The following is a 24,140-nucleotide window of genomic DNA, read 5'->3' as shown; positions in this document are numbered from 1 at the left end:
AAGTACTATACGTGGAAGGTCCCCCTTGGAAAGCTTTTTGAGCAGACGAACACCGAAAAACAGGTGGCTGCACTCTTAGGCATCTTGTTGGTGCAGAGGCTAGGTGTAATTGGTATCTACTTGATATTAGTATATTCCCCTTTAAAAAAAAAACTTATGTATGTTGTTTTATTCATTTGGTTTTTTATTTTGATTCTTTCTAAAATTGCCATAGTTATTCTCGGGTACCCAATTAACTGAATATCGAAGAATTAACCTCTCTCAAGTCAGCTCGCAAGACAATCCAATCAGACCGGACTTGTATTTCAAAACTAACAACACCAATAACTATGAATTTCAAAATTTACTGTATTTCTTGGGTAGATAGGTGCTACTCGCTAATTTGTATGCATACAAAAGTTTAATTTCCCTTGTATCATGTAATCCAACTGTGCACGTAAATTTCTGGCAAAACTGGGAAACATTACTTACAATGTTAGAGTTCCAATCATAGTGTGGAAATCACAATCATGGTTGAGGCAGTGTGTGACACAGAAAAACGTACACATTGAGTTTGAAAATGGCATTGTAGAAATGGTCTACAAACAATATATATTTGCAACACGATGTCAGTAGTTCGTTTCAATGATTTGGATAGGCTTTTTTTTGCATCGATCAAATCGTTTCGGTTCTAACTATGTAAGATTCCTGAAATTTCCACTCACGTTTTTTCGGGAATTGCCTGAGATTCTTCACTCTGGAATGATTCTTGCCATCGCTTGTCGATTTGATTGGCTCCATGGCAGATATACAACATACGATACACATAGTTTCTCCAGGCCCCTTGCCTTAACCTTCGTTGGCCCCGCACCCCTCATCACTCTGTCAATGTCCACCCTCTCGGCTCACCAGCAGCTTTGTCAGATAATTAATCCTAATTATTCAGACAAGCTATTGTTCTTTCGCGTCACCATTTGTCGCATGAGCAAGCCTGGAACAAGAATCACTCGGTTTCCTCCACGGGGTCACAAATATAGTGCTATTTGTTGGCTTTAGATGTGGACATAGTCTCCAGGATGTAATTTTTTGTTAGAAATGTCCATATTACCCTTTATACGTATTGCGAGGGGGGTTGTACCGAAGCGGGACTCAATTTTTTGTTGTTGTTTCATTGTATTCACACGCTAGTACAAGTTATTATTAAAAAAACACACTCTGAAAGATCATATAATAATCTGAAACAAGGTAAATGGTGGTGTCAGAAAACATGGTACGAATCTTAAAGCAAAGCGGACGGTGGATGGTAGAAAAAAAATCACTATGGAAGAGGTGGAACTTATGCCTACGTGCTGGGTGAGCGTTGCTTTTGCATTAGCATTCCCAATCAAACCTTTGGCAAATGCCATTCGTAAAAAAAAAAGTTGGCAAATACTACCGCTCCATGCAACGACAGTGGCACGATGGCGACATGGCATGAATAGGATGGAACCCACGCACGCCTACGCGGAGGCGCCACCAGTTTCCCGGCAAAGGACACACGCGTGACTCCGACGTCCACCCCTGCCAAGTCGGACCGCACGCGCAGCCAACACCGAACTTTTCCGTCGCCAAAGCAGATTTTCGCCGTGCTTTTCTCATCTACGAGAATCATCTCGGCCGTTACGCACGTACGCCCCCACGCAAGCTTCGCATCCATTTCCTGGTGAAGACTACTGACCCGCCGTGGTTGACCACCTAGAAGAATAACCTCCTGTGCAATCCGCCACACGGCATGTACGTCCACGACGACGACCACCGCATCTCTCCTCCCGCCCTGCATGCTGCCGTGAAGCTTCCAAGGACCGCGTCGCGCCAGAGTATATATGCACACGCGCACCTCCAAGATCACGCAGCAGCAACCCACAGCTCTATAGCAAAGCAGAGGATCTAGGAAGCACAGGCAGGATCAAGATCAACTGCTAAAGTCTTATCAAGAGCCTCTCCAGCGTCGACCATCCGGCGAGAATGGTTGCGTCAAAATCGGGCGAGCTGAGGGCGCTGTTCGCGTCACTGGACCAGGATGCGGACGGCAGGATCTCGGCGGCAGAGCTGCGGGGGTGCATGCGGGCCACGCTAGGCGAGGACGTGCCGGCGGAGGAGGCCGATGCGCTGGTGGCGTCGGCGGACGCGGACGGCGACGGGCTGCTGTGCGAGGCCGAGTTCCTCGAGCTGGCGCAGCAGGCGTCCTGGGCGGGCGTGGAGGAGGGGGACGACGAGCTGAGGACCCGGGCGCCGAGGGAGGCGTTCGGGATGTACGAGATGGAGGGGCAGGGATGCATCACGCCGACCAGTCTGGGCCGGATGCTTGGCAGGCTTGGCGCCGAGCGGGGCGCCGGCGAGTGCCGCGCCATGATCTGCCGGTTCGACCTTGACGGCGACGGCGTGCTCAGCTTCGACGAGTTCAAGATCATGATGAGCTAGCGACCTCGCGCCTGGACCCAAGCATATGCTCCTAGTTTCGTCTTGCATATAGCTCCTGCACTCGTTCGTTCGTTCGTTCGTTCATTCGTTCATTCATTAGATTATTATTTGGTACTAGTACAAAGTTGTAATGGTGATGCACAGACAGTAACTGATCTATGTGAATACCTTTGGTCTGGATCTCGATCGATTGTCGGTACTCTTGGAATTTGACTTTGTGATTCTTGAGGAATTCAGATGCCCGAAATGAATGAAAAATGTGAATGTGAAAAGGTTGACTTGTCATCCTCGGCTCCAAATACTTCAGAGGGGGATCAAGGACCTGCTTTTTCATTAAATCTGGGAGCAAACAAATATCCGCTCGGGACATTTTTTTTTTTTGCGGGGGTCCGCTCGGGACTTCAAGAGTCAAAATACCCAATATATCAAACAGACATCAAAATAGTCCCTGCTAAATTACTTAGGGACCAGCTATACTTAAGGAAAAAGCTTACCTTCAGGCCGATCGCAAGGGCGCGTCCGCCAGCTCCGTGTCCGTCAGATCCTCTGTTGATCAGATGGACAAGAGCACCCTGTGTACATGTGTTTCTGAAAATGAGCCTTCGTTTCTAAGATGGTGGCTTCAGACTACCTAATATACTACTTTGTAAGGTCTTTGTGAATAATTAATAAAATAGCTGCATGCATCGTCCAGATGCAGAGGCCGGGGGTAATCCTCCTTTTCTAAAAAAAACTAAGCCTTTGTTTCGAAAAAGAGAGTTTTGCAACTGCCTGGATTTTTTGCAGCGGCTGTGACTCATGCGGCCGGGAGGTCGACGGCGGCCAGGAATCTCGCCGGATCCGACGAGGATGGCGCGCGGGCAGGAGGCAGGGACGTCCGGGAGCCGCAAGGGTGGAGACTCGTGCGGCTAGGAGTGCGACAACGGCGAGGATTCTAGTCGAATCTTGCCGGATCCTATGAGGATGACCCGCGGGCAGGAGGTGGGGACGCTCGGGAGCGGCGGGAACTCGTCTCGGTAAGGTCTGGCGGGGTTGACTGCGAGCTTCACAGCAAGGACCCATGACGATACCGGCGAACGGCGCTCCTATGGCGGGAGATACAGAGAGATGAAGAAAACGGAAGGAAGAGGAGGATGGTGACAAGGTGACTTTGATCGGAGGTCGGGTGCTCGCCGGCGGCGGCACGAAGGCGGGGACGGGCGACGTCGATCCTCCCTTACCACCATCCGGCGAAGCTCGCAGTGAACGACGGTTTCGGGAGAGCATGTTTTGGAATAAAGCTCTTGTTGCAATAGTCAGTGTGTTTCCAAAACAAATCTCTTGTTGCAAAGAGGGACCATATGCAGAAATCATTAAAATTCCGCAACAAGACCTTTGTTGTGAAAAAATTCTAAAGCAAGATGTCTGTTGCAGAAAATAGAAAAATACGCGCAGGTGATCTTTAAAATTTCGGCAACAAGATCTCTGTTGCGAAAAATTTCTAGAATAAGATGTCTATTGCAAAAAATAAAAAATACAGGCTCGGGTGATTGCAACAAGCAGACCGTTGCAAAAACACCACTCTTGTTGCAAAGGGTGGCTGCTTACGTAGATCATATGGTTATTAATATGTCAATCCAATGGTCAGCAACACCGCGGATCCTTTTCGAATTTCCACCGGCGGACGCGTAGCATCACCCTATACTTAAGTTGCCTGAAAATTTACTTTGGATAAGTCAATTTTCAAGGTCGCTAGATCAACCGTAGCCGCATGCATCCGACCTTCCTCTTTCTTTTTAATGTCCGCGTGAAATAGTCGCATACATAGGGTACAGATGTTCAAATAGCCACATGCAGCATTAGTTCAAATTTTAAAAAGTTCAAATATTACACCTCAACATTGTTTTCTCCTTTAACCGCCCACAGATACTCAATCAGATCTTCTTTCACCTGCTCGTGAGTTGGTCGATGCTGAATTCGTTGATGCATTTGAATAAACTCTTCAAATGTGGCCGTCTTCTGGTTAGGAAGTTGGATAGGATCACCAACGTTCTCAAATTCTAGAGCCGCGCTAGCATCATCACTCTCATCCTGACAGTCATGTTATGCATGATCACATAACATGTCATCACCTCCCACAAGGTCTCCGGATTTCATTGTTTAGAAGGTCCACGAACAACTATAAAACAGGTCTGAAGAACTCCAAATGCCCTCTCGACATCCTTTTTAGCCGCTTCTTGTCTTTGGGTGAAGTGAGCCTTTTTTCTGGCCAACTGGGGTAGAGATGGTACTGAGAAAGGTAACCCACTGAGAATAAATACCGTCAACCAGATAGTAGCCCATGTTGTACTCATGTCCATTGACAATATAGTGGCAAGGAGGAGCAGTGACGGAGACATAGAGTTCCAGCAGGGGTGTGGCTTGGCGAACGGGGTGGTGGAGCGGCAATGAAGGCAAGAGAGAAAGAAGGGAGAAGAGAAAATGGAGAGAATGGAGGCGCGAGGTCCGGGAAGGGTTTTGGGTGGGTCAGGGGTGTCGGAGTTCTACGTGTCTGATGTCCAGACTCCGGCAAAGCTCCCCCGCATTTGTCTCCGTTTTGCAGGGGGAAACGTGTCCGGACCGCCCTGCGGACCGATACAGGCCCACATGGGATGGCTTCGGCGGTCTGGACAGCGTGGTCTGGACGGATGCGGATGGTTTGTGGGTCGACCTTGGAGATTCCCCTAACACCCACCAACAGCTCCACCAAAGCTAAAAACATCAAACCAAGGGCAAAACATCTGAAAGAAAACCAGCTCACCAGATGAATAATCTAACCTCCAATGCCACAAATAGGGACACGCATAAACATTACATAAACCACCATGGTTCTAAACTCAGCAACATCAGAAACTACCAGCACCAAACCTAGAGCCCAACCACAACTACGAATACAGAAGATAGAACCAAGTCGAGCATCAGCATCCAGAGGAAGGACATCACCAAATAAAGGTCAGCCTCCAGAAAAATTCCAAAGCACGAGTCTAGTATCAGTAAATAATTCCGGAGAACTCCTGGTTTCCACCTTTGTGAAGCTCTATGCACCTCATTTACCACATGTTGTCTGACTATTACCCCCAACATCAGGACCCTTCGATTTCCTTTATCTACAGAATGGCCCAATAAGATATACAATGACATATAAAATTGATGTGAATAATAGGATCATAATTGTGTTTTGTCTCAAACACAATATTATTCATGCATCTCCATATAGTCCAGAAGATGGCAGAAACCCCCACAAATACCGGATTCTTATTTATCTTTGAAAAACTTTTAATCCAAACACCAAAACAAGTGTTTAAGTGTCAGGAAGATTTCTCAAATTGAAAAGCACATTTGAACAAACTCTAAACCAATTTAGCAACTAAGCGTTCGAAAAGAAATTGAACATACCACAAAGGGCAAAACATTTGTTTACCCATCCAACCTCTCCTCAGCAAATTGTATTTGGTTAATATGCTCTTCTTAACCATCAGCCATAAAACACTCTAATTTTTGGAGCAACTTCTATTTTCCACATGCATTTATGTTGGAAGCTACTGTATCATCAGATGTCAGCCAGGCTAAAAGTACACAATAACAACTTGTCTATAAAAAAGATTTTATAGTGAAGATACCATCAGATGTCAACATCCACCTGATGGTATCTTTCCTGTTAGACATTTTAATTTAATCAATTTAGTCAACTTATATATAGCTACCGTGGAACAATTTACAATACATACGGTTGTGTTATGTAGTCTCGACCTTCAGTTCGGTGTATGAGCAAGGTAAGGCAAGGCAGATATCCGAAGAAAGTTGGTCTGGGTGACCAAGACTAGCCATACCACATCTCTCCTATTCTTCCTCATAGATTCTAAATTAATGTGTACTTTTAGCCTGGCCGAGATTCATTCCATATGTGGGATAGTGGAAGCGTATAGATGTATCTGGTTGTGGGGATATAGTAGGCATAAAAATGTTAGATGCATTTCGTTTGCAATAACATAACAAGAGACACATACAAGCACCACGAGTGATGTGTATGCATGACGTCAACCTATCAGGCGACAAAATGGTATGAATTATGATTGAAACCACAACTATTCTTAAGCAAATAAGATCAAATGGAATACAAATGACATCGAGAAGGTGGGGAGGTCAAGAACAGGATGGAACAACTCAAATATCATTGAGGACAAGAAATAGGCGCAACCCCTTGTGCCGTTTTTTCATCAACACTTTGTTTTTTTCGCCGGTCCCTTTTTTAACCTGCTTATGTCTGGTCAGCTAAATTTGGGGTTTTGTTCCTTTGTTGTGTTGTAATAAGTGCTTTATGTTTGGGTTCCGATGCTTTTGGGATTATGTTGCAACCTTAGCGAGAATCTTGTGAACTCGCCCTCTCATGCATCCTCTCGCCTCCCCTCGCTCCCAAATTCTTCCAGTAACTCCAAAAAACAAAGGTACGGAAAGAAGGGAAAATGTGAGTGAAATCGGGTGAGGGGAAGCAAACAAAAACCAACGGATGATGGAAGCAACAAACTCCAGAGTGCCCAACAGAGCCAACACGCCACGAAAAACCAAACCCAACACATATCAACGTCTCGGCCGTAATGGCATCTATTGTTGCAGGAGGGAGAAACTCAGGGCTATCTCATACATCTTTCTTTGTGAAAGAAAATCTGTGGTGTTTTGATATCATAAAATGTCTGATTATCTTGGTAGTGTTGGTCTCTCACGGTACAACAATGAAGGCTCACCTTGCAGACCTCTTGGCAATGATGGTGTCCACGATGGCATCACATGTGTTTTGATTAAAGCGTCCCCCATTTTATATTTTTTGTACCTAAGATCTTCGTTGTCGATAGTACAACAAGGATGGACTGGTAGTTCACCTTGCAAACCTTTTGCCTTCGACCAAAATGTGTCCAGACGTGCAATGATTTTAGGTTCTCACAATATTCGACTCATCCGGTTTTTCAAAATTCTGGGATTAGTCCAATTCAGAAGGATTTTTTGTTGTGCATTTTGTCTTAAGTGAGTCCCAGTGGAACATCAAGATGCAAAACAACTGTAAATATCCTCATTTTAACTTAGACTTTTATGACGCATATCCTTGTTTGCGTTTTTCCGCCTTATTCCATGTAGTCATCGATAAAGTGGGGTCATTTAGTAAACAATATGAAACATTGAACTTGTAAATTTAAAGGAAAAAAAGTAGAAAGTTTTCTAAAGCAACTTCAAGTAGTTCTGTCCTATTAAATGAACAAGGTAAATGAAAATAAAAATTGGACGCCCACCTTGGGGCTCGCTCTCTCATGCATCCTCTCGCCTCCCCTCGCTCCCAAATTCTTCCAGTAACTCCAAAAAACAAAGGTACGGAAAGAAGGGAAAATGTGAGTGAAATCGGGTGAGGGGAAGCAAACAAAAACCAACGGATGATGGAAGCAACAAACTCCAGAGTGCCCAACAGAGCCAACACGCCACGAAAAACCAAACCCAACACATATCAACGTCTCGGCCGTAATGGCATCTATTGTTGCAGGAGGGAGAAACTCAGGGCTATCTCATACATCTTTCTTTGTGAAAGAAAATCTGTGGTGTTTTGATATCATAAAATGTCTGATTATCTTGGTAGTGTTGGTCTCTCACGGTACAACAATGAAGGCTCACCTTGCAGACCTCTTGGCAATGATGGTGTCCACGATGGCATCACATGTGTTTTGATTAAAGCGTCCCCCATTTTATATTTTTTGTACCTAAGATCTTCGTTGTCGATAGTACAACAAGGATGGACTGGTAGTTCACCTTGCAAACCTTTTGCCTTCGACCAAAATGTGTCCAGACGTGCAATGATTTTAGGTTCTCACAATATTCGACTCATCCGGTTTTTCAAAATTCTGGGATTAGTCCAATTCAGAAGGATTTTTTGTTGTGCATTTTGTCTTAAGTGAGTCCCAGTGGAACATCAAGATGCAAAACAACTGTAAATATCCTCATTTTAACTTAGACTTTTATGACGCATATCCTTGTTTGCGTTTTTCCGCCTTATTCCATGTAGTCATCGATAAAGTGGGGTCATTTAGTAAACAATATGAAACATTGAACTTGTAAATTTAAAGGAAAAAAAGTAGAAAGTTTTCTAAAGCAACTTCAAGTAGTTCTGTCCTATTAAATGAACAAGGTAAATGAAAATAAAAATTGGACGCCCACCTTGGGGCTCGAACCCAAGACCACAAGGTTAAGAGCCTTGCGCTCTACCAACTGAGCTAGACGGGCAATCTGCCAACTTTTCCAAATCTCCTCTATTTATTAATATGCAATGTATATGTGTTTTCACCAATATTAGACGATGCCAGCACAAAGTACTATACTTGGAAGTTCACCATAGTAAAACTTGGTGTTTCCAACCTTTCGATGCTCTGCAGACGAACACCGAAAGGGTACGTGCAAAGTGGCACGAGGTGTTTCCAACCCAGGTGGCCATGGCACCGGAGAGTTCTGTGCAGTAGCACTACTGTGTACCAGCTGCCAACCTTTTCGGTGACTTGTCATGGCCTTGTATCGACATGTTAATTAGCTATGCTAGTTAGGTTTACAGTCACAACCAGCCGGTCGACTCCACGGTAAAACATCTCTAAACGGCATGCAGGTTCCTGCACGGATCCATGGACTAGCTATGGCCTGCCATGGCAGAAGTGCACGTGAGCGAGGAGAGTCGATTTGCTTCCTGACGCGGCGGTTCACCCAACATATTCGGTCTACGTCAGGAGAGAACATTGCCGAATGCTGCATTGCTTGTATACCACATAGAACGAATGTTTGGTTTTTCCACAGCCCATGTATTGCCGAATCCATCCATCCTACTACAGCAGTTCCATCCCATATAGCACGACCACACCGTGTGGTACTAGTAATTCTTTTCCCCAACATCAATCAATTTCCTATGTGTGTATGTATGTGTGCTCTCTACGGACGATCATCTTGGTCCGCAGTGGAGGTCCTGGTGGTGAGGGAGGGCCTCATCTTGACGATCTGCTCGTCGACGGCGAGGCCCATCCTCTTGGCCGACATGCCGGCCTCAAAGAAGCGCCGCACGGTACTCCTCATGTAGGAGGTGCCTTCCCTCACGTTCATCCTCTCCCTGATCCTCTCCTGCAGGCTGCTCAGCTGGTGGTCGCCGTTCAGCACCGCGGCCAGCTGCACGATCTCCTGCTGGAACGAGCCCAGCTTCGCCTCCTCGTCCGCCTCCGTCTGCCGGATCCTCGTCGGCGTCGGGAGTTGCTCTGCACATTTCATAACTTATATGGATAGCAAACTACTGATAGACAGAGTACAAAGCAAGCCAAATGGCAGTACCATGTCGTATGCTGAGCCGGGACATCAGAATGCCCATTGCCTCTAGTGTGTCGGCATAAATGATGTTGAGCCCACTGCCACCGTCCATTAGGACTTTGCACAATCGGACTCCTCCAATGGCCGGGTCAACCACCAAAGCCTGCCACTCAGGGGTCGGTATGTGGGCTGGGTGGTCCGACTGATCGAAGATAACTGGCGTCATGGCCCAGTCAAGGTACTTGGTGGTAGTCGGAACCGCCATGTTGACCTCTCGGTTGATAACTTTAAGGCGACTCTTGCTTTCGACGTCGGCGAAGATCATCAAGACTTTCTCGATGTTGGGGTACCTGGAAGTACCCTTGCCTCCGTCATCGTCATCGTCTTTGTCCTTGTCCCTAGAGGAATCTTGTCGTATCTCTTGCTTCAAGAGTCGGCACTCCGGAGTCGTATGCTTGGGCAGAATTAAATTGCCCTCCTCGTGTTTCTTCGTATGAATCTAGCAGGGTTGATCGAGGATGTCGCTCTTCAAGGCAACTTGTTTCTTCCCCTTCCAGTCATTTTTCTGCTTTTGGGAGCCTTTGATTTTGCCTTGGCCGGCCAAAGCAGCAACCTCAGCGCTCCCTCCAGTCTCAGCCTTCCGCTTGTGTATCTTGGCCTTTTTGTTATTCGACTGACGAGCATCGCCTGCTCGGCTTTTGCCGTTCCTCAATCGGTCTTTCTCTTCACCGCTGGCATACCAATTGGCTATCTCCATAGCCCGACTGAGAGTCGGGGTCTCAGTTTGGCCGAACTTCATGTTCAGCTCTCGGTATATGACTCCGGCCTTGAAGGCGCAGATCGCCTGGTGCTCGGTGACGTTCTCCACCGTGTTGTGCAAGGTGGTCCAGCACTGAATGAACTCACGGAGAGTCTCATTCTGCCTCTGCACGCAGTGCTGCAACTCGACCGAACCACCTGGTCTCATGTAAGTGCCTTCAAAGGTTTTGACGAACACTCTCACCAAACCATCCCAACAGTATATGCTACCCGGCGGGAGCTGTGTCAGCCAGGCCTGAGCGGAGCCCTCGAGCACCAGCAGCAGATGTCTCATGAAAAAATTGTCGTTGCCGCCTCCGATCTGGACTGCCACTCGGTAATCTTCCAGCCAGATCTATGGCTTTGACTCGCCAGTGAACTTGCTGATCCCCGTGGCCAACCTGAAGTTGCTGGGAATCTCTGTTGCCCGTATATACCGGCTGAAACACTCGGGACCCGATGGTACGGAACCACTCAGAACGTCGGGATCTTGGCCTTCTCGCAAGGCTCGGTCCCTGTCGACCAGGTTCTGAGCGAGAACGGATCTCGGGTCTCGGGTGTCCCTCATGTGATGAGTGGGACTTGGCCTACGATCGCCGTCGTGTGTCCGTCTGTCATCGTAAGCCTGGCGCCTGTATGCACCATCTCGTGATAGAGGCATCGGGGCGCGGTCTGAAGGAAATATGCCCTAGAGGCAATAATAAAGTTGTTATTTATATTTCCTTATATCATGATAAATTTTTATTATTCATGCTAGAATTATATTAACCGAAAACTTAGTACATGTGTGAATCCATAGACAAACAGAGTGGCACTAGTATGCCTCTACTTGACTAGCCCATTGAATCAAAGATGGTTAAGTTTCCTAGCCATAGACATGAGTTGTCATTTGATTAACGGGATCACATCATTAGAGAATGATGTGACTGACTTGACCCATCTGTTAGCTTAGCACGATGATCGTTTAGTTTGTTGCTATTGCTTTCTTCATGACTTATACATGTTCCTATGACTATGAGATTATGCGACTCCCGAATACCGGAGGAACACTTAGTGTGCTATCAAACGTCACAACGTAACTGGGTGATTATAAAGATGCTCTACAGGTGTCTCCGATGGTGTTTGTTGGGTTGGCATAGATCGAGATTATGGTTTGTCACTCCGTCTTTCGGAGAGGTATCTCTGGGCCCTCTCGGTAATGCACATCACTATAAGCCTTGCAAGCAATGTGACTAATGAGTTAAGTCACGGGATGATACATTACGGAACGAGTAAAGAGACTTGCAGATTGAACTAGGTATTGAGATACCGACGATAGAATCTCGGGCAAGTAACATACCGATGACAAAGGGAACAACGTATGTTGTTATGCGGTTTGACCGATAAAGATTTTTGTAGAATATGTAGGAACCAATATGAGCATCCAGGTTCCGCTATTGGTTATTGACCGGAGATGAGTCTCGGTCATGTCTACATAGTTCTCGAACCCGTAGGGTCCGCACGCTTAACGTTCAGTGACGATCGGTATTATTAGTTTATGTGTTTTGATGTACCGAAGATAGTTCGGAGTCCCGGATGTGATCACAGACATGACGAGGAGTCTCGAAATGGTCGAGACATAAATATTGATATATTGGATGACTATATTCGGACACCGGATGAGTTCCGGGGGTCACCGGATAATTATCGGAGTGCCGGGGGGAACTAATGGGCCAACATGGGCCTTGTGAGATAGAGAGGAGGGGGCCTTAGGGCTGGCCGCGCCCCCCCCCCCCCCCCCACCCTTGAGAAGTCCGAATTGGACAAGGAGGGGGGCGGCGCCCCCTCTTTCCCTCCCTCTCTCCCTTTCCTTCCTTCCCCCTCCTAGTAGGACTAGGGAAGGAGGAATCCTACTCCTACTAGGAGGAGGATACCTCCCCTCCTTGGCGCGCATATAGGGCCGGCCGTCCTCCCCCTTGCTCCTTTATATAAGGGGGCAGGGGGGCACCCTAGGACACACAAGTTGACAGTTGTCTTAGCTGTGTGCGGTGCCCCCCTCCACAGATTTCCACCTCGGTCATATCATTGTAGTGCTTAGGCGAAGCCCTACGTCGGTAACTTCATCATCACTGTCATCACGCCGTCGTGCTGACGAAGCTCTCCCTCGACACTCAGCTGGATCTAGAGTTCGTGGGACGTCACCGAGCTGAACGTGTGCAGATCGCGGAGGTGCCGTACTTTCGGTACTAGGATCGGTCGGATCATGAAGACATACGACTACATCAACCACGTTGTCATAACGCTTCTGCTTTCGTTCTACGAGGGTACGTGGACAACACTCTCCCCTCTCGTTGCTATGCATTTCCTAGATAGATCTTGCGTGTGCGTAGGAAATTTTTTTGAAATTACTGTGTTCCCCAACACGGTCGTGGTCGTCGTGACGCTGGGGCGACACAACCTGATCGCGCCTCCGATCTTTATAGTGATCTCTTGAGGAGGGTGTGACTCGGCACCTACCGGAGCCGAGTGGGCTATGAGCCGACTGAACGGTCTCCGCACACACTGATGCGCTATGGATAAGATCTCTGGACTGGGACACTGCCGCTTCTGCGATAGCGGCGTCTTCAAGAGCGCTGGATCTGCCAAATCCCCTCTCCAGCTGCGGAGCCGGAGGGCCAGATGGAATCCGTGATCCGAGTAGCGGCTGCTAGATTCTACAACGGAGTACTAAGGACATGATACTTAATTACGAGGTTGATCACTCGAGAAGAGCCGGTGCTTGTGCCGACTGGAGCTGGGTTGATGGCAGTCGCGATCGTCCAACTCCCTCTAAAGTTGTTCTAGGCGATCGCGCTCAGCCAGGGTGGCTAGGCGAGTCGACTCCATGGCTAGCGCTTCAGGGGTCATCCCGGTGATGGGGGTGTTTAGGAGTTGTTCGTTCTTGCAGCGAAGCTCGTCCCATTGCTCTCGGGTGAGAGCCTAGGGCATGTAAGACTTGTGGCATGTGGCACTGCCGTCAGTGTTACCGTGCAACACATGCGCACGGCTGTCCCGGGAATCCGTATATCCCGGGGGTGCGCGATGCTCAGAGTTGTCTGCTGATATGTCTCCAACGTATCTATAATTTTTGGTTGTTCCATGCTATTATATTATCTGTTTTGGATGTTTAATGGGCTTTATTATGCTCTTTTATATTATTTTTGGGACGAACCTATTAACCGAAGGCCCAGTGCAAATTGTTGTTTTTTGCCTATTTCAGTGTTTCGCAGAAAACGGATATCAAACGGAACGAAACCTTCACGAGGATCTTTTTTGGAACAAATGCAATCCAGGAGACTTGGAGTGGAAGTCAAGGAAGCAACGAGGCAGCCACGAGGCAGTAGGGCGCGACCCCCACCCTCGTGGGCCCCTCGTAGCTCCACCGACCTACTTCTTTTGCCTATATATACTCTTATACCCTGAAAACATCCAGGGGAGCCACGAAACCACTTGTCCACCGCCGCAACCTTCTGTACCCGTGATATCCCATCTTGGGGCCTTTTTCGGCGATCTTCCGGAGGGGGATTCGATCACGAAGGGCTTCTACATCAACACCATATCCTCTTCAATGATGTGTGAGTAGTTTACCACAGACCTTCGGTTCCATAGTCATTAGCTAGATGGCTTCTTCTCTCTCTTTGGATCTCAATACAAAGTTCTCCTCGATGTTCTTGGAGATCTATTTGATGTAATACTCTTTTGTGGTGTGTTTGCCGAGATCCATTGAATTGTGGGTTTATGAACTTGATTATCTATGAATATTATTTGGTTCTTTTCTGAATTCTTATATGCATGATTTGATATCTTTGCAAGTCTCTTTGAATTATCGATTTAGTTTATCCTACTAGATTGATCTTTCTTGCAATTGGAGAAGTGCTTAGCTTTGGGTTCAATCTTGCGGTTCTCGATCCCAATGACAGAAAGGGAAACGACACGTATTGTATTGTTGCCATCGAGGATAAAAAGATGGGGTTTATATCATAATGCTTGAGTTTATCCCTCTACATCATGTCATCTTGCCTAATGCGTTACTCCGTTCTTATGAACTTAATACTCTAGATGCATGCTGGACAGCGGTCGACGTGTGGAGTAATAGTAGTAGATGCAGAATCGTTTCGGTCTACTTGACACGGACGTGATGCCTATATTCATGATCATTGCCTTAGATATCATCATAACTATGCACTTTTCTATTAATTGCTCGGCAGTAATTTGTTCACCCACCGTAATATATGCTATCTTGAGAGAAGTCACTAGTGAATCCTATGGCCCCCTGGTCTATTTTACATCATATTAGTTTCCCGTCAACTAGCTATTTCTGTCGCCGTTTATTTTGCAATCTTAATTTTCCAATCTATACAACAAAAATACCAAAAATATTTATCTTATTATCTTTATCAGATCTCATTTTTGCAAGCGGCCGTGAAGGGATTGACAACCCCTTTATCGCGTTGGTTGCAAGGTTCTTGATTGTTTGTGCAGGTACTGGGCGATTTGCGTGTAGTCTCCTACTGGATTGATACCTTGGTTCTCAAAAACTGAGGGAAATACTTACGCTACTTTGCTGCATCACCCTTTCCTCTTTAAGGGAAAACCAACGCATGCTCAAGAGGTAGCATCTGCCATGAGAATTTCGGCGGTCGACTCCACACTTTCGCACTCGACTCCTCGGAGGAATGGCCGAGTAGGCCGTCGGAGAGGTCGTGGGCCGGCTCGTCAAATTCGAGAGCCGCGACATGTTCCGCCGCGGCCTAGATGGCCACAACGTCCTTGATCCAGTGATGCAGCCGTGAGCGCCCGGAACGCTTGCGGCGGCGTGCGATGGGAGGGTGAGCGGCAACTCGGTACGGAGCCGAGGGTTGCCGGAGAAGGACTCCATAGGAAGACACAAAGAGATGCGCCGCGCCGCAGACGGACAGCGCCTCCACATCCAGCGGGGCCTCGCGAAGCCACGCTGAGTCGTCGGAGATGGAGGAGAGCGTCTCGAAACAGATTTCGCCACCGACTAACATGATGATGGAGAAATCCACCCACGCCGTGAAATTTTGCTAGACGCCTAGCCCCACGGTGGGCGCCAACTGTCGGGGTTACAATCCTGACAATGAATACTAGGGGTACAAATAAGGGGCGGAACCTAGTTACGGCGCAGGTGTAACACTCGGTGTTTAACGAGTTCACGCCCCTCTAGACAGAGGTAACAACCCTACGTCTCGTGCCCCGAGACTTGTTTTGATTTGATGGGTATGATTACAAAGATTGCTCGTGCCCGGTTATGGAGGGGGGTGCGGCTTATATAGAGTGCGCCGCAGCTCCATGTCCTCCACGTCGCCAGGGCATTAAATGACACTGAATGCATCAGTTACAGGTGTGACGAGCCTCTACTACGGCAATTACAGGTAACGGGAGCCTTGACTCTGTTTAATGGATGACTTAGAATTCCTCGACCATTGTAGCTCCCATCTGCCCGCTCACCTCCTTGGTCCGAGTGATGGTTCGTCAGCCGAGTGGCGGATGGTTGTCCGAGTGGACTTCCTGATATACGCATCCGAATGCTGGTATGGTCCAGGGACCTACCCATGATGGTGATGGGCCCCATGTGGGTCCCATATAATGGGTTCTTGACCCTACCTGTAGTAGATGACCTCATCAGCGTCGGGATGTGGAATGCATTTTTTTTAGATGTGACACAGACATTTGAGAGGTCGAATTTGTCAAGTCCATCTGTAGATGCTCTCGCAAAAAGTTTGAAGTCCGCTTTGGAAATGCCTTAAGATAACATCGACCACCACCACCCTCACAAGGCAACCGACCGAGGCAGGCATGGTCCATCTCCCTCACGAGCTCCCCAAAAATCCTCTGCTCTCCACTAGCACTGGGCACACATACAGACTAACTAATCAACCGATCAATGGCGGGGTTTTTTTTCGACGCAGTGGCTCTGCTCCTCTTCTTCGCCTAGTCTGGCGATGGTTCGCTGAATAACATTACCCTAAATTATAGGGGCTAGAGATGCGAATATTCATGTCTGCATCCGAGCTTATCTGGTCTCAATGAACAATAAAATCGAAAAAATGCTAGAAAATTAAAAAAAAAATGGAAAAAATTGCAGGGAAGATGTTCGAGTGTGTGATGTCGTGCCAAATTCTGTGGTATTTGGATATCTAGCATTTTTGCCACGAACATCACGAACTTAAACATCTTCCAAGCAAAAAAATAATCTGAATTTTTTCTAGTATTTTTTTACATTACTGTTCACCTTAGAAAACAGATGAGCTCAGAAGCCATTTCACAGCGTCCCTAAAATACTACTCTCTCCGTCCCATTATATAAGACGCTATTACATCAAATATACTTGCGCATATTGGATGTGATAACGTGTTATATTACGCACCAAATATACTCCGCACGATGATCACCCTGAGTCGATCATTCAACATCGCCGGAGCGTGTTATATTACGCGTCACAAGTTGATACGCACGTAGAATTAAGTAGTGACACATACATACATCGCCGGAGCGTGTACGTATATGCCGAACAGCGAGTAGGTTGGCGTGCACGGCACCACACGGGACGCCATGGACCCGTGCATGCATGCCATCGACGTGCCGTTGCTGCTGATAGCACGCACGCGCGCATGGCGTGGTCACTTGGTCAGTCACGCGAAAAGGATTGGGCGACCGCGACCGATCCGGCACCACCGCTCGGTCAGGTCTGCCATCGATCGAGCAGCTGACCACGGAATGCACATCCTCAAATTAAGCGCCGATCGAGCCCTTCAAAACTCGTCGGGCGCCTGCATGGCTCCCACCGCGGAATGCAGATGCATCATGCGTGCAGGTGGGTAGCCCGGTCGATCTGATCTCTGTTTACCGCCGGTACTACATCTACAGTTTTACAGATGTAGGAGTACTCCCCTTGGCAATATGACTAGTCCATGAGCAGTTATCTAGCTTACGGTGGAACTCGGTCAACCCATCGGGATACGTAAAACGAACAGTGATATGCATGCATGGCCCCGTGGGTGTCAGTTTGGGATATGCCCTGACGAACGAGCCAGCGGATGCAATGTAACTGCAGTGCTGCATGGGCGCAGACTCGTCACTGTGGCCTGTGAGGACCGAGACGAAAGGCACAGTGCGGAGTGAGACGAAAGCGGCGCGCACATGTTCCCACTTGCCCCAAGGAGCTAGTCACGGACGTCCATCGTCAAGCGTCGCCCATTGCATTGCACCGCACCAACCGGCCGCTCGCAGGCCGGCGACCGCTGTTCCTAGGTTCGTTCACACCGCCCTGACACCTTGCTGCCAGACATGACGATTTGATCCATCTCTATCTATCTACAACAGAGACGCATCAACAGAATTTGAAAGCGGTGGATGATGTAGCTAGGTGCTTAATGCTCGAGTGATTTTTGAGTTTTCATCAGATTGATCTCTCCTTTTACTGAGTATATAAAATAAGTAATTGCATGTACTAGCCTAAAAGGTCGTCTTAAATTTTGAGACGGACGTAGTAATTGATATTCTTGTGCAAACATGTTTCCTTTGGAACATCATGGTAATTACACCTGATAATTGATTTTATTTTAAAATTTTCAAAATACGTCAAAACGTCCAAAACTTTATTCCAACAAACTTGAACTGTCATTTCTGTCATGCAAAAATATTATGTAAAGACATATTCTCTAACAAAATTCCGATAAAAATGACAAATTGCCCAAGACATATAGCGACGGGTTGCTAACTCAAGACCACTTCCGTCTCAAAACTATATACGGACGGCGAGGTGTTGCTGGAGCGCGGCCGGTGTCGTCTTCTTTGGGGTCATAGGAAGAAGGCGGTTGAATGTGGAACAAGTCTCGTAAGCCCTTGGATATTTTTGTTTGACGATCGACGCTAATTTGGTTAAAAGCTCAATTTATATGAGAAGTCCCAGGCATCTTTAGTGCGGACCCTTAAATAGCCTGTAAACATCTGAATCGAATTGCGCAATCCACATCCAATGCAGAACCACATTTGTCGTGAACTCGCCCGTTCGTTAGTTTAGTTTTTCCACAAACTGGAGACGAACCTGCCGGAGCTTTGGGGAGTCCGAACATCCATATGACGACCATAAGCCACTACACTCTCCGTACGCGCAAGGCCACTCCTATTCTAATAGTTGATCCGCGAGGATGGGTACAGATGACAGTGAACAACTATCATAATCACTAGGAATGAACCTCTCAATCACATGGAACAACCATTAGAATCACAAGGAGCAATTCACATAAAAAGAAGTTCAAAAGAGTGAGAAACAACTCTCTCATTCACTTAGAACAAGTCTCACAATCACAGGGGACAACTGTTAGAATCACAAGGAACACTTCACAGAGGAGGGATTTAGAAGAGTGTGGAGCAACTCTCTCAATCACATGAAACACCTCCCTCAATCGCATGAAACAACTCTCTCAAGCGCCAAGAACAAACCTCACAATCATAGGGAACAACTCTCAATCACAAGTTGTTGTGTGTTTTGGCGAAAGCAACTTAACAAGTTTTACGTTTTGGCGAAAGTTGTTTCAAGAAATAGAGGTGAACAATATATATTTGAGTTAATTGAGGCGGACATTCGAGGTATAGGGTTGGATGACCGGTTCCGGTATCATGTCTGCGGACGCGTTCAAACATGGTCCACGGATAGATAGTGTCTGTCTTAGGGGGTATCGGAGGAGATGCCCTCATAATAGCCACACTGAGAAACATGGTATGCACTATATTTTTGAAAGAACAATATAAGTTAGGTATAAACAGGGACAAACTAGGCGTATATCAACTGATAAGCATTCCATGCCAAGTCGTTTCTTTCTTAACTCTTGGATTAAGATCCAACGGATTGCAGTTCCAACTCTCTTTTTTTGCGGGATTCGTAGTTCCAACTCTAGCCGCTATAGCACTGCTCTCTTCTTCCTATGTCTATTGTCGGATCCAACCCATACCGAACCGTCTGACTCTGCAGCCCCGCCCTTCCCTCAAACCTCCCCACCATCGTGTTGGCGCCACCCTGACCATCACTCTCCCTCTAACCCCGGTGAACTACAGATTTTTTTTCACGGCGAGCCTACAGCCTCGCACTACAAAGATAGACACCCGACGAGTCTGCACCCCCGCACCTGTAAGATATACCAAGAGGGTGATACTTCCCTGACAAGCCGACGGCTGCTACTTCCTTCCCTCCGAAATCGACTGTCCCAACAACATAATGGCACACCAAATGTTCTCCAAAGAGCCAGCATATGAATCTCTTCGCCAAATGGCTAACCTTGACAAAATAATTCCCCCCTTAGTTAGTCTGCCTGCAATGGGAGTACTATAGGCGGTATCATGACACACAATTAAATGAAGAAATAGAGAATTTGGTTTCATATCATGATATTGTATCATATTGAATGTTGTTCAACAATCTAAGATAGTAACTATGATACCACGTATAGTGAAAGCAGTATTATGCACTAGTATCATATGCATGATACTACTGTTTAATACTACACCCCATTTCGGGCAGCCTTACACTAGTAGAAAAGAGGGCTTTGGTTCAGGCCGGGTCAGCCCATTAGTCCCGGTTCAGTCCAGAACCGGGACCCATGGGGGCACTGGTCCCGGTTCGTGAGGCCAGGGGCCTGCCGGGCCTCGTGGGGGCATTGGTCCCGGTTCGTCTGGCTCCTTTGGTTCCGGTTGGTGGGACGAACCGGGACCAATGGGCCTCGCTCCTGGCCCACCACCATTGGTCCCGGTTGGTGGCTTGAACCGGGACCACAGGCTGCCCTTTAGTCCCGGTTCATGCCACGAACCGGGACCAATGAGGTGCCTATATATACCCCTCGCCCGCGAGCAGAGCACTCCAGTGCTCTGTTTTTCTCTGGCCGGCGAGGGGAGGGCTTTGTGGTGCTCTACCTCACCTCCTATGCACATGAGGTGTTCGATGAAATGCCCGAACCACACTAGTTAAGCTTTCTCGTCTCCAAGCTCAACCTCAAAGCTCAATTTTCCTCGAGATTTGTCTAGGTTTAGCGGCCCGTCACGTCCCATTCCCGTCTTCACCGCCGTCAATCGCCCGCACCGATCTCGTCGCCGGCACCACCGTAGTGAGCCTCTTATTCTTATCTTCTTTCTGAAAGAAAAAAATTCTTACTTTAGATAGATATTTGTCTAATTTTCTTACTATTTTATTGCTTGTTATTATATAGTGCGATGGTTTTGGTATCCGCCCCGTCGGCCCTCGTCGTGTCTATTATTCGGATGTGGTATATATTATCTTTATAACTATTGGTTCATTTATTGTTTATGAAAATTATGCCGACCAACGTGACATAGATTTTATTTATCTAGGAGGTATGTGAACCGGAAATTCCAACCGACCCTATTGTCGAGAGGTTAAATTTAGTTGAAGAAGAAAACAGTTTCTTGCAGGAAAAAATAAAAAAAATGAGGAGGAGAAGATGATATTGGAGTTGCATGTTGCGGATGTCGTCGATGATCACAAGATCAAGATGGATGCAATGCGCTTGAAGATTAGAAACATTAGAAAATATGCCATTCATACGGAGGCTTGGTATCATTATGCCGTTGGATCAATTGTTACCTTGGTTGCGATTATGATCGCATTTGTTTTCGCATTGAAATGTTTTACATAGTTTCAATGTATGGTTTAATTAATTAGATGCCCTGGAGAGCTATATGTTGCTAGATGAGAACTGTGTATGTACTTTGGTTTTAATGTGATGATGAACTTCTATTAATTTGGTCACTTAATTATCTATTCATGATGTTCTGTAATGGTTTTTGACACACTTAATTATATATAATGCACGCAGATGAACCGGCAATGGATGTACGGTGACAGACACACCTCCGAGTACATTAAGCGCGTGCATGATTTTCTCGAAGTGGCTGAGGCAAACAAGCAGAATGGTTTTATGTGTTGTCTATGCCCTAAATGTGGGAATACGAAGTCTTACTCTGACCGGTAAATCCTTCACACCCACCTGCTTTACAAGGGTTTCATGCCACACTATAATGTTTGGACGAGGCACGGAGAAATAGGGGTTATGATGGAAGACGGCGAAGAAGAAGAGGACGATGACAACTATGTGCCCCCTGAATACGGTGATGCTGCAACGGGCGAAGCTGCTGAAGATCAAGAGGAACCAGACGATGTGCCCAATGATGCTGCAACGGGGGAAGCTGCTGAAGATCAAGAGGAACCAGTGGCCGATGATGATGATCTCCGCCGGGTCATTGTCGATGCAAGGACGCAATGCGAAAGTCAAAAGGAGAAGCTGAAGTTCGATCGCATGTTAGAGGATCACAAGAAAGGGTTGTACCCCAATTGCGAATATGGCAACACAAAGCTCGGTACCGTACTGGAATTGCTGCAGTGGAAGGCAGAGAATGCTGTGCCTAACAAAGGATTTGAGAAGCTATTGAAAATATTGAAGAAGAAGCTTCCAAAGGATAACGAATTGCCCGACAGTACATACGCAGCAAAGAAGGTCGTATGCCCTCTAGGATTGGAGGTGCAGAAGATACATGCATGTCCTAATGACTACATCCTCTACCGCGGTGCATACAAGGATCTGAACGCATGCCTGGTATGCGGTGCATTGCGGTATAAGATCAGACGAGATGACCCTGGTGATGTTGACGGCGAGCCCCCCAGGAAGAGGGTTCCTGCGAAGGTGATGTGGTATGCTCCTATAATACCACGATTGAAACGTCTGTTCAGAAACGAAGAGCATGCCAAGTTGATGCGATGGCACAGTGAGGACCGTAAGAAAGACGGGAAGTTGAGAGCACCCGCTGATGGGTCGCAGTGGAGAAAAATCGAGAGAAAGTACTGGGCTGAGTTTGCAGGTGACCCAAGGAACGTATGGTTTGGTTTAAGCGCGGATGGCCTTAATCCTTTCGGGGAGCAGAGCAGCAATCACAGCACCTGGCCCATGACTCTATGTATGTATAACCTTCCTCCTTGGAGGTGCATGAAGCGGAAGTTCATTATGATGCCAGTTCTCATCCAAGGCCCTAAGCAACCCGGCAACGACATTGATGTGTACCTAAGGCCATTAGTTGAAGAACTTTTACAGCTGTGGAATGGAAACGGTGTATATACGTGGGATGAGCACAAACAGGAGGAATTTAACCTGCACGCGTTGTTTTTTGTAACCATCAACGATTGGCCCGCTCTCAGTAACCTTTCAGGACATACAAACAAGGGATACCACGCATGCACGCACTGTTTAGATGATACTGAAAGTATATACCTGGACAAATGCAGGAAGAATGTGTACCTGGGCCATCGTCGATTTCTTCCGACCAACCATCAATGTCGAAAGAAAGACAAGCATTTCATGTTGGGGAACGTAGTAATTTCAAAAAAATTCCTACGCACACGCAAGATCATGATGATGCATAGCAACGAGCGGGGAGAGTGTTGTCCACGTACCCTCGTAGACCGAAAGCTGAAGCGTTAACACAACGCGGTTTATGTAGTCGTACGTCTTCACGATCCGGCCGATCAAGTACCGAACGTACGGCACCTCCGAGTTCAACACACGTTCAGCTCGATGACGTCCCTCGAACTCCGATCCAGCCGAGTGTTGAGGGAGAGTTTCGTCAGCACGACGGCGTGGTGACAATGATGATGTTCTACCGACGCAGGGCTTCGCCTAAGCACCGCTACGATATTATCGAGGTGTAATATGGTGGAGGGGGCACCGCACACGGCTAAGAGATCATTGATCAATTGTTGTCTCTATGAGGTGCCCCCCTGCCCCCGTATATAAAGGAGCAAGGGGGAGGCCGCCGGCCAAGGAGGAGGGCGCGCCAAGGGGGGAGTCCTACTCCCACCAGGAGTAGGACTCCTCCTTTCCTTGTTGGAATAGGAGAAGGGAAGAGAGAAGGAGAAATAAGGAAGGGGGCGCCCCCTTCCGTAGTCCAATTCGGAGTGGTCCATGGGGAGGGGTGCGGCCACCCTTTGGGGCCTTTCTCTCCTTTCCCGTAAGGCCCAATACGAATTCCCGTAACTCTCCGGTACTCCGAAAAATACCCGAATCACTCGAAACCTTTCCGAAGTCCGAATATAGTCGTCCAATATATCAATCTTTATGTCTCGGCCATTTCGAGACTCCTCGTCATGTCCCCGATCTCATCCGGGACTCCGAACTCCTTCGGTACATCAAAAGACATAAACTCATAATATAATCGTCATCGTAACGTTAAGCGTGCGGACCCTACGGGTTCGAGAACTATGTAGACATGACCGAGACACCTCTCCGATCAATAACCAATAGCGGAACCTGGATGCTCATATTGGCTCCCACATATTCAACGAAGATCTTTATCGGTCAGACCGCATAACAACATACGTTGTTCCCTTTGTCATCGGTATGTTACTTGCCCGAGATTCGATCGTCGGTATCTCGATACCTAGTTCAATCTCGTTACTGGCAAGTCTCTTTACTCGTTCCGTAATACATCATCTCGCAACTAACTCATTAGTTACAATGCTTGCA

General features: G+C 47.2%; 1 protein-coding gene and 1 non-coding gene across 2 annotated transcripts; one reads left to right on the top strand and one right to left on the bottom strand.

Moving 5' to 3' along the window:
• The first annotated feature begins 1,854 nt into the window (after positions 1 to 1,854).
• Positions 1,855 to 2,623, top strand: LOC123075725 (probable calcium-binding protein CML31). Its single transcript, XM_044498265.1, has one exon. The coding sequence runs from the start codon at positions 1,984 to 1,986 to the stop codon at positions 2,437 to 2,439; it is 456 nt and encodes a 151-aa protein (XP_044354200.1). The 5' UTR covers positions 1,855 to 1,983; the 3' UTR covers positions 2,440 to 2,623.
• A 6,022-nt stretch (positions 2,624 to 8,645) lies between these two features.
• TRNAK-CUU (transfer RNA lysine (anticodon CUU)) lies at positions 8,646 to 8,718 on the bottom strand. The gene has a single exon. It is a non-coding gene; the product is annotated as a tRNA-Lys (tRNA).
• Between the last annotated feature and the right edge of the window lie 15,422 nt (positions 8,719 to 24,140).

This window comes from Triticum aestivum, chromosome 3D, assembly GCF_018294505.1.
Source record: "Triticum aestivum cultivar Chinese Spring chromosome 3D, IWGSC CS RefSeq v2.1, whole genome shotgun sequence".
Classification (NCBI taxonomy): domain Eukaryota; kingdom Viridiplantae; phylum Streptophyta; class Magnoliopsida; order Poales; family Poaceae; genus Triticum; species Triticum aestivum.
The sequence above is the reverse complement of the archived record's forward strand: the minus strand, read 5'-3'. Positions and strand labels throughout refer to the sequence as shown.

Coding starts and splice junctions, on each gene's coding strand:
- LOC123075725 (XM_044498265.1), top strand. CDS start 1,984: ATGGTTGCGTCAAAATCGGGCGAGCTGAGGGCGCTGTTCGCGTCACTG.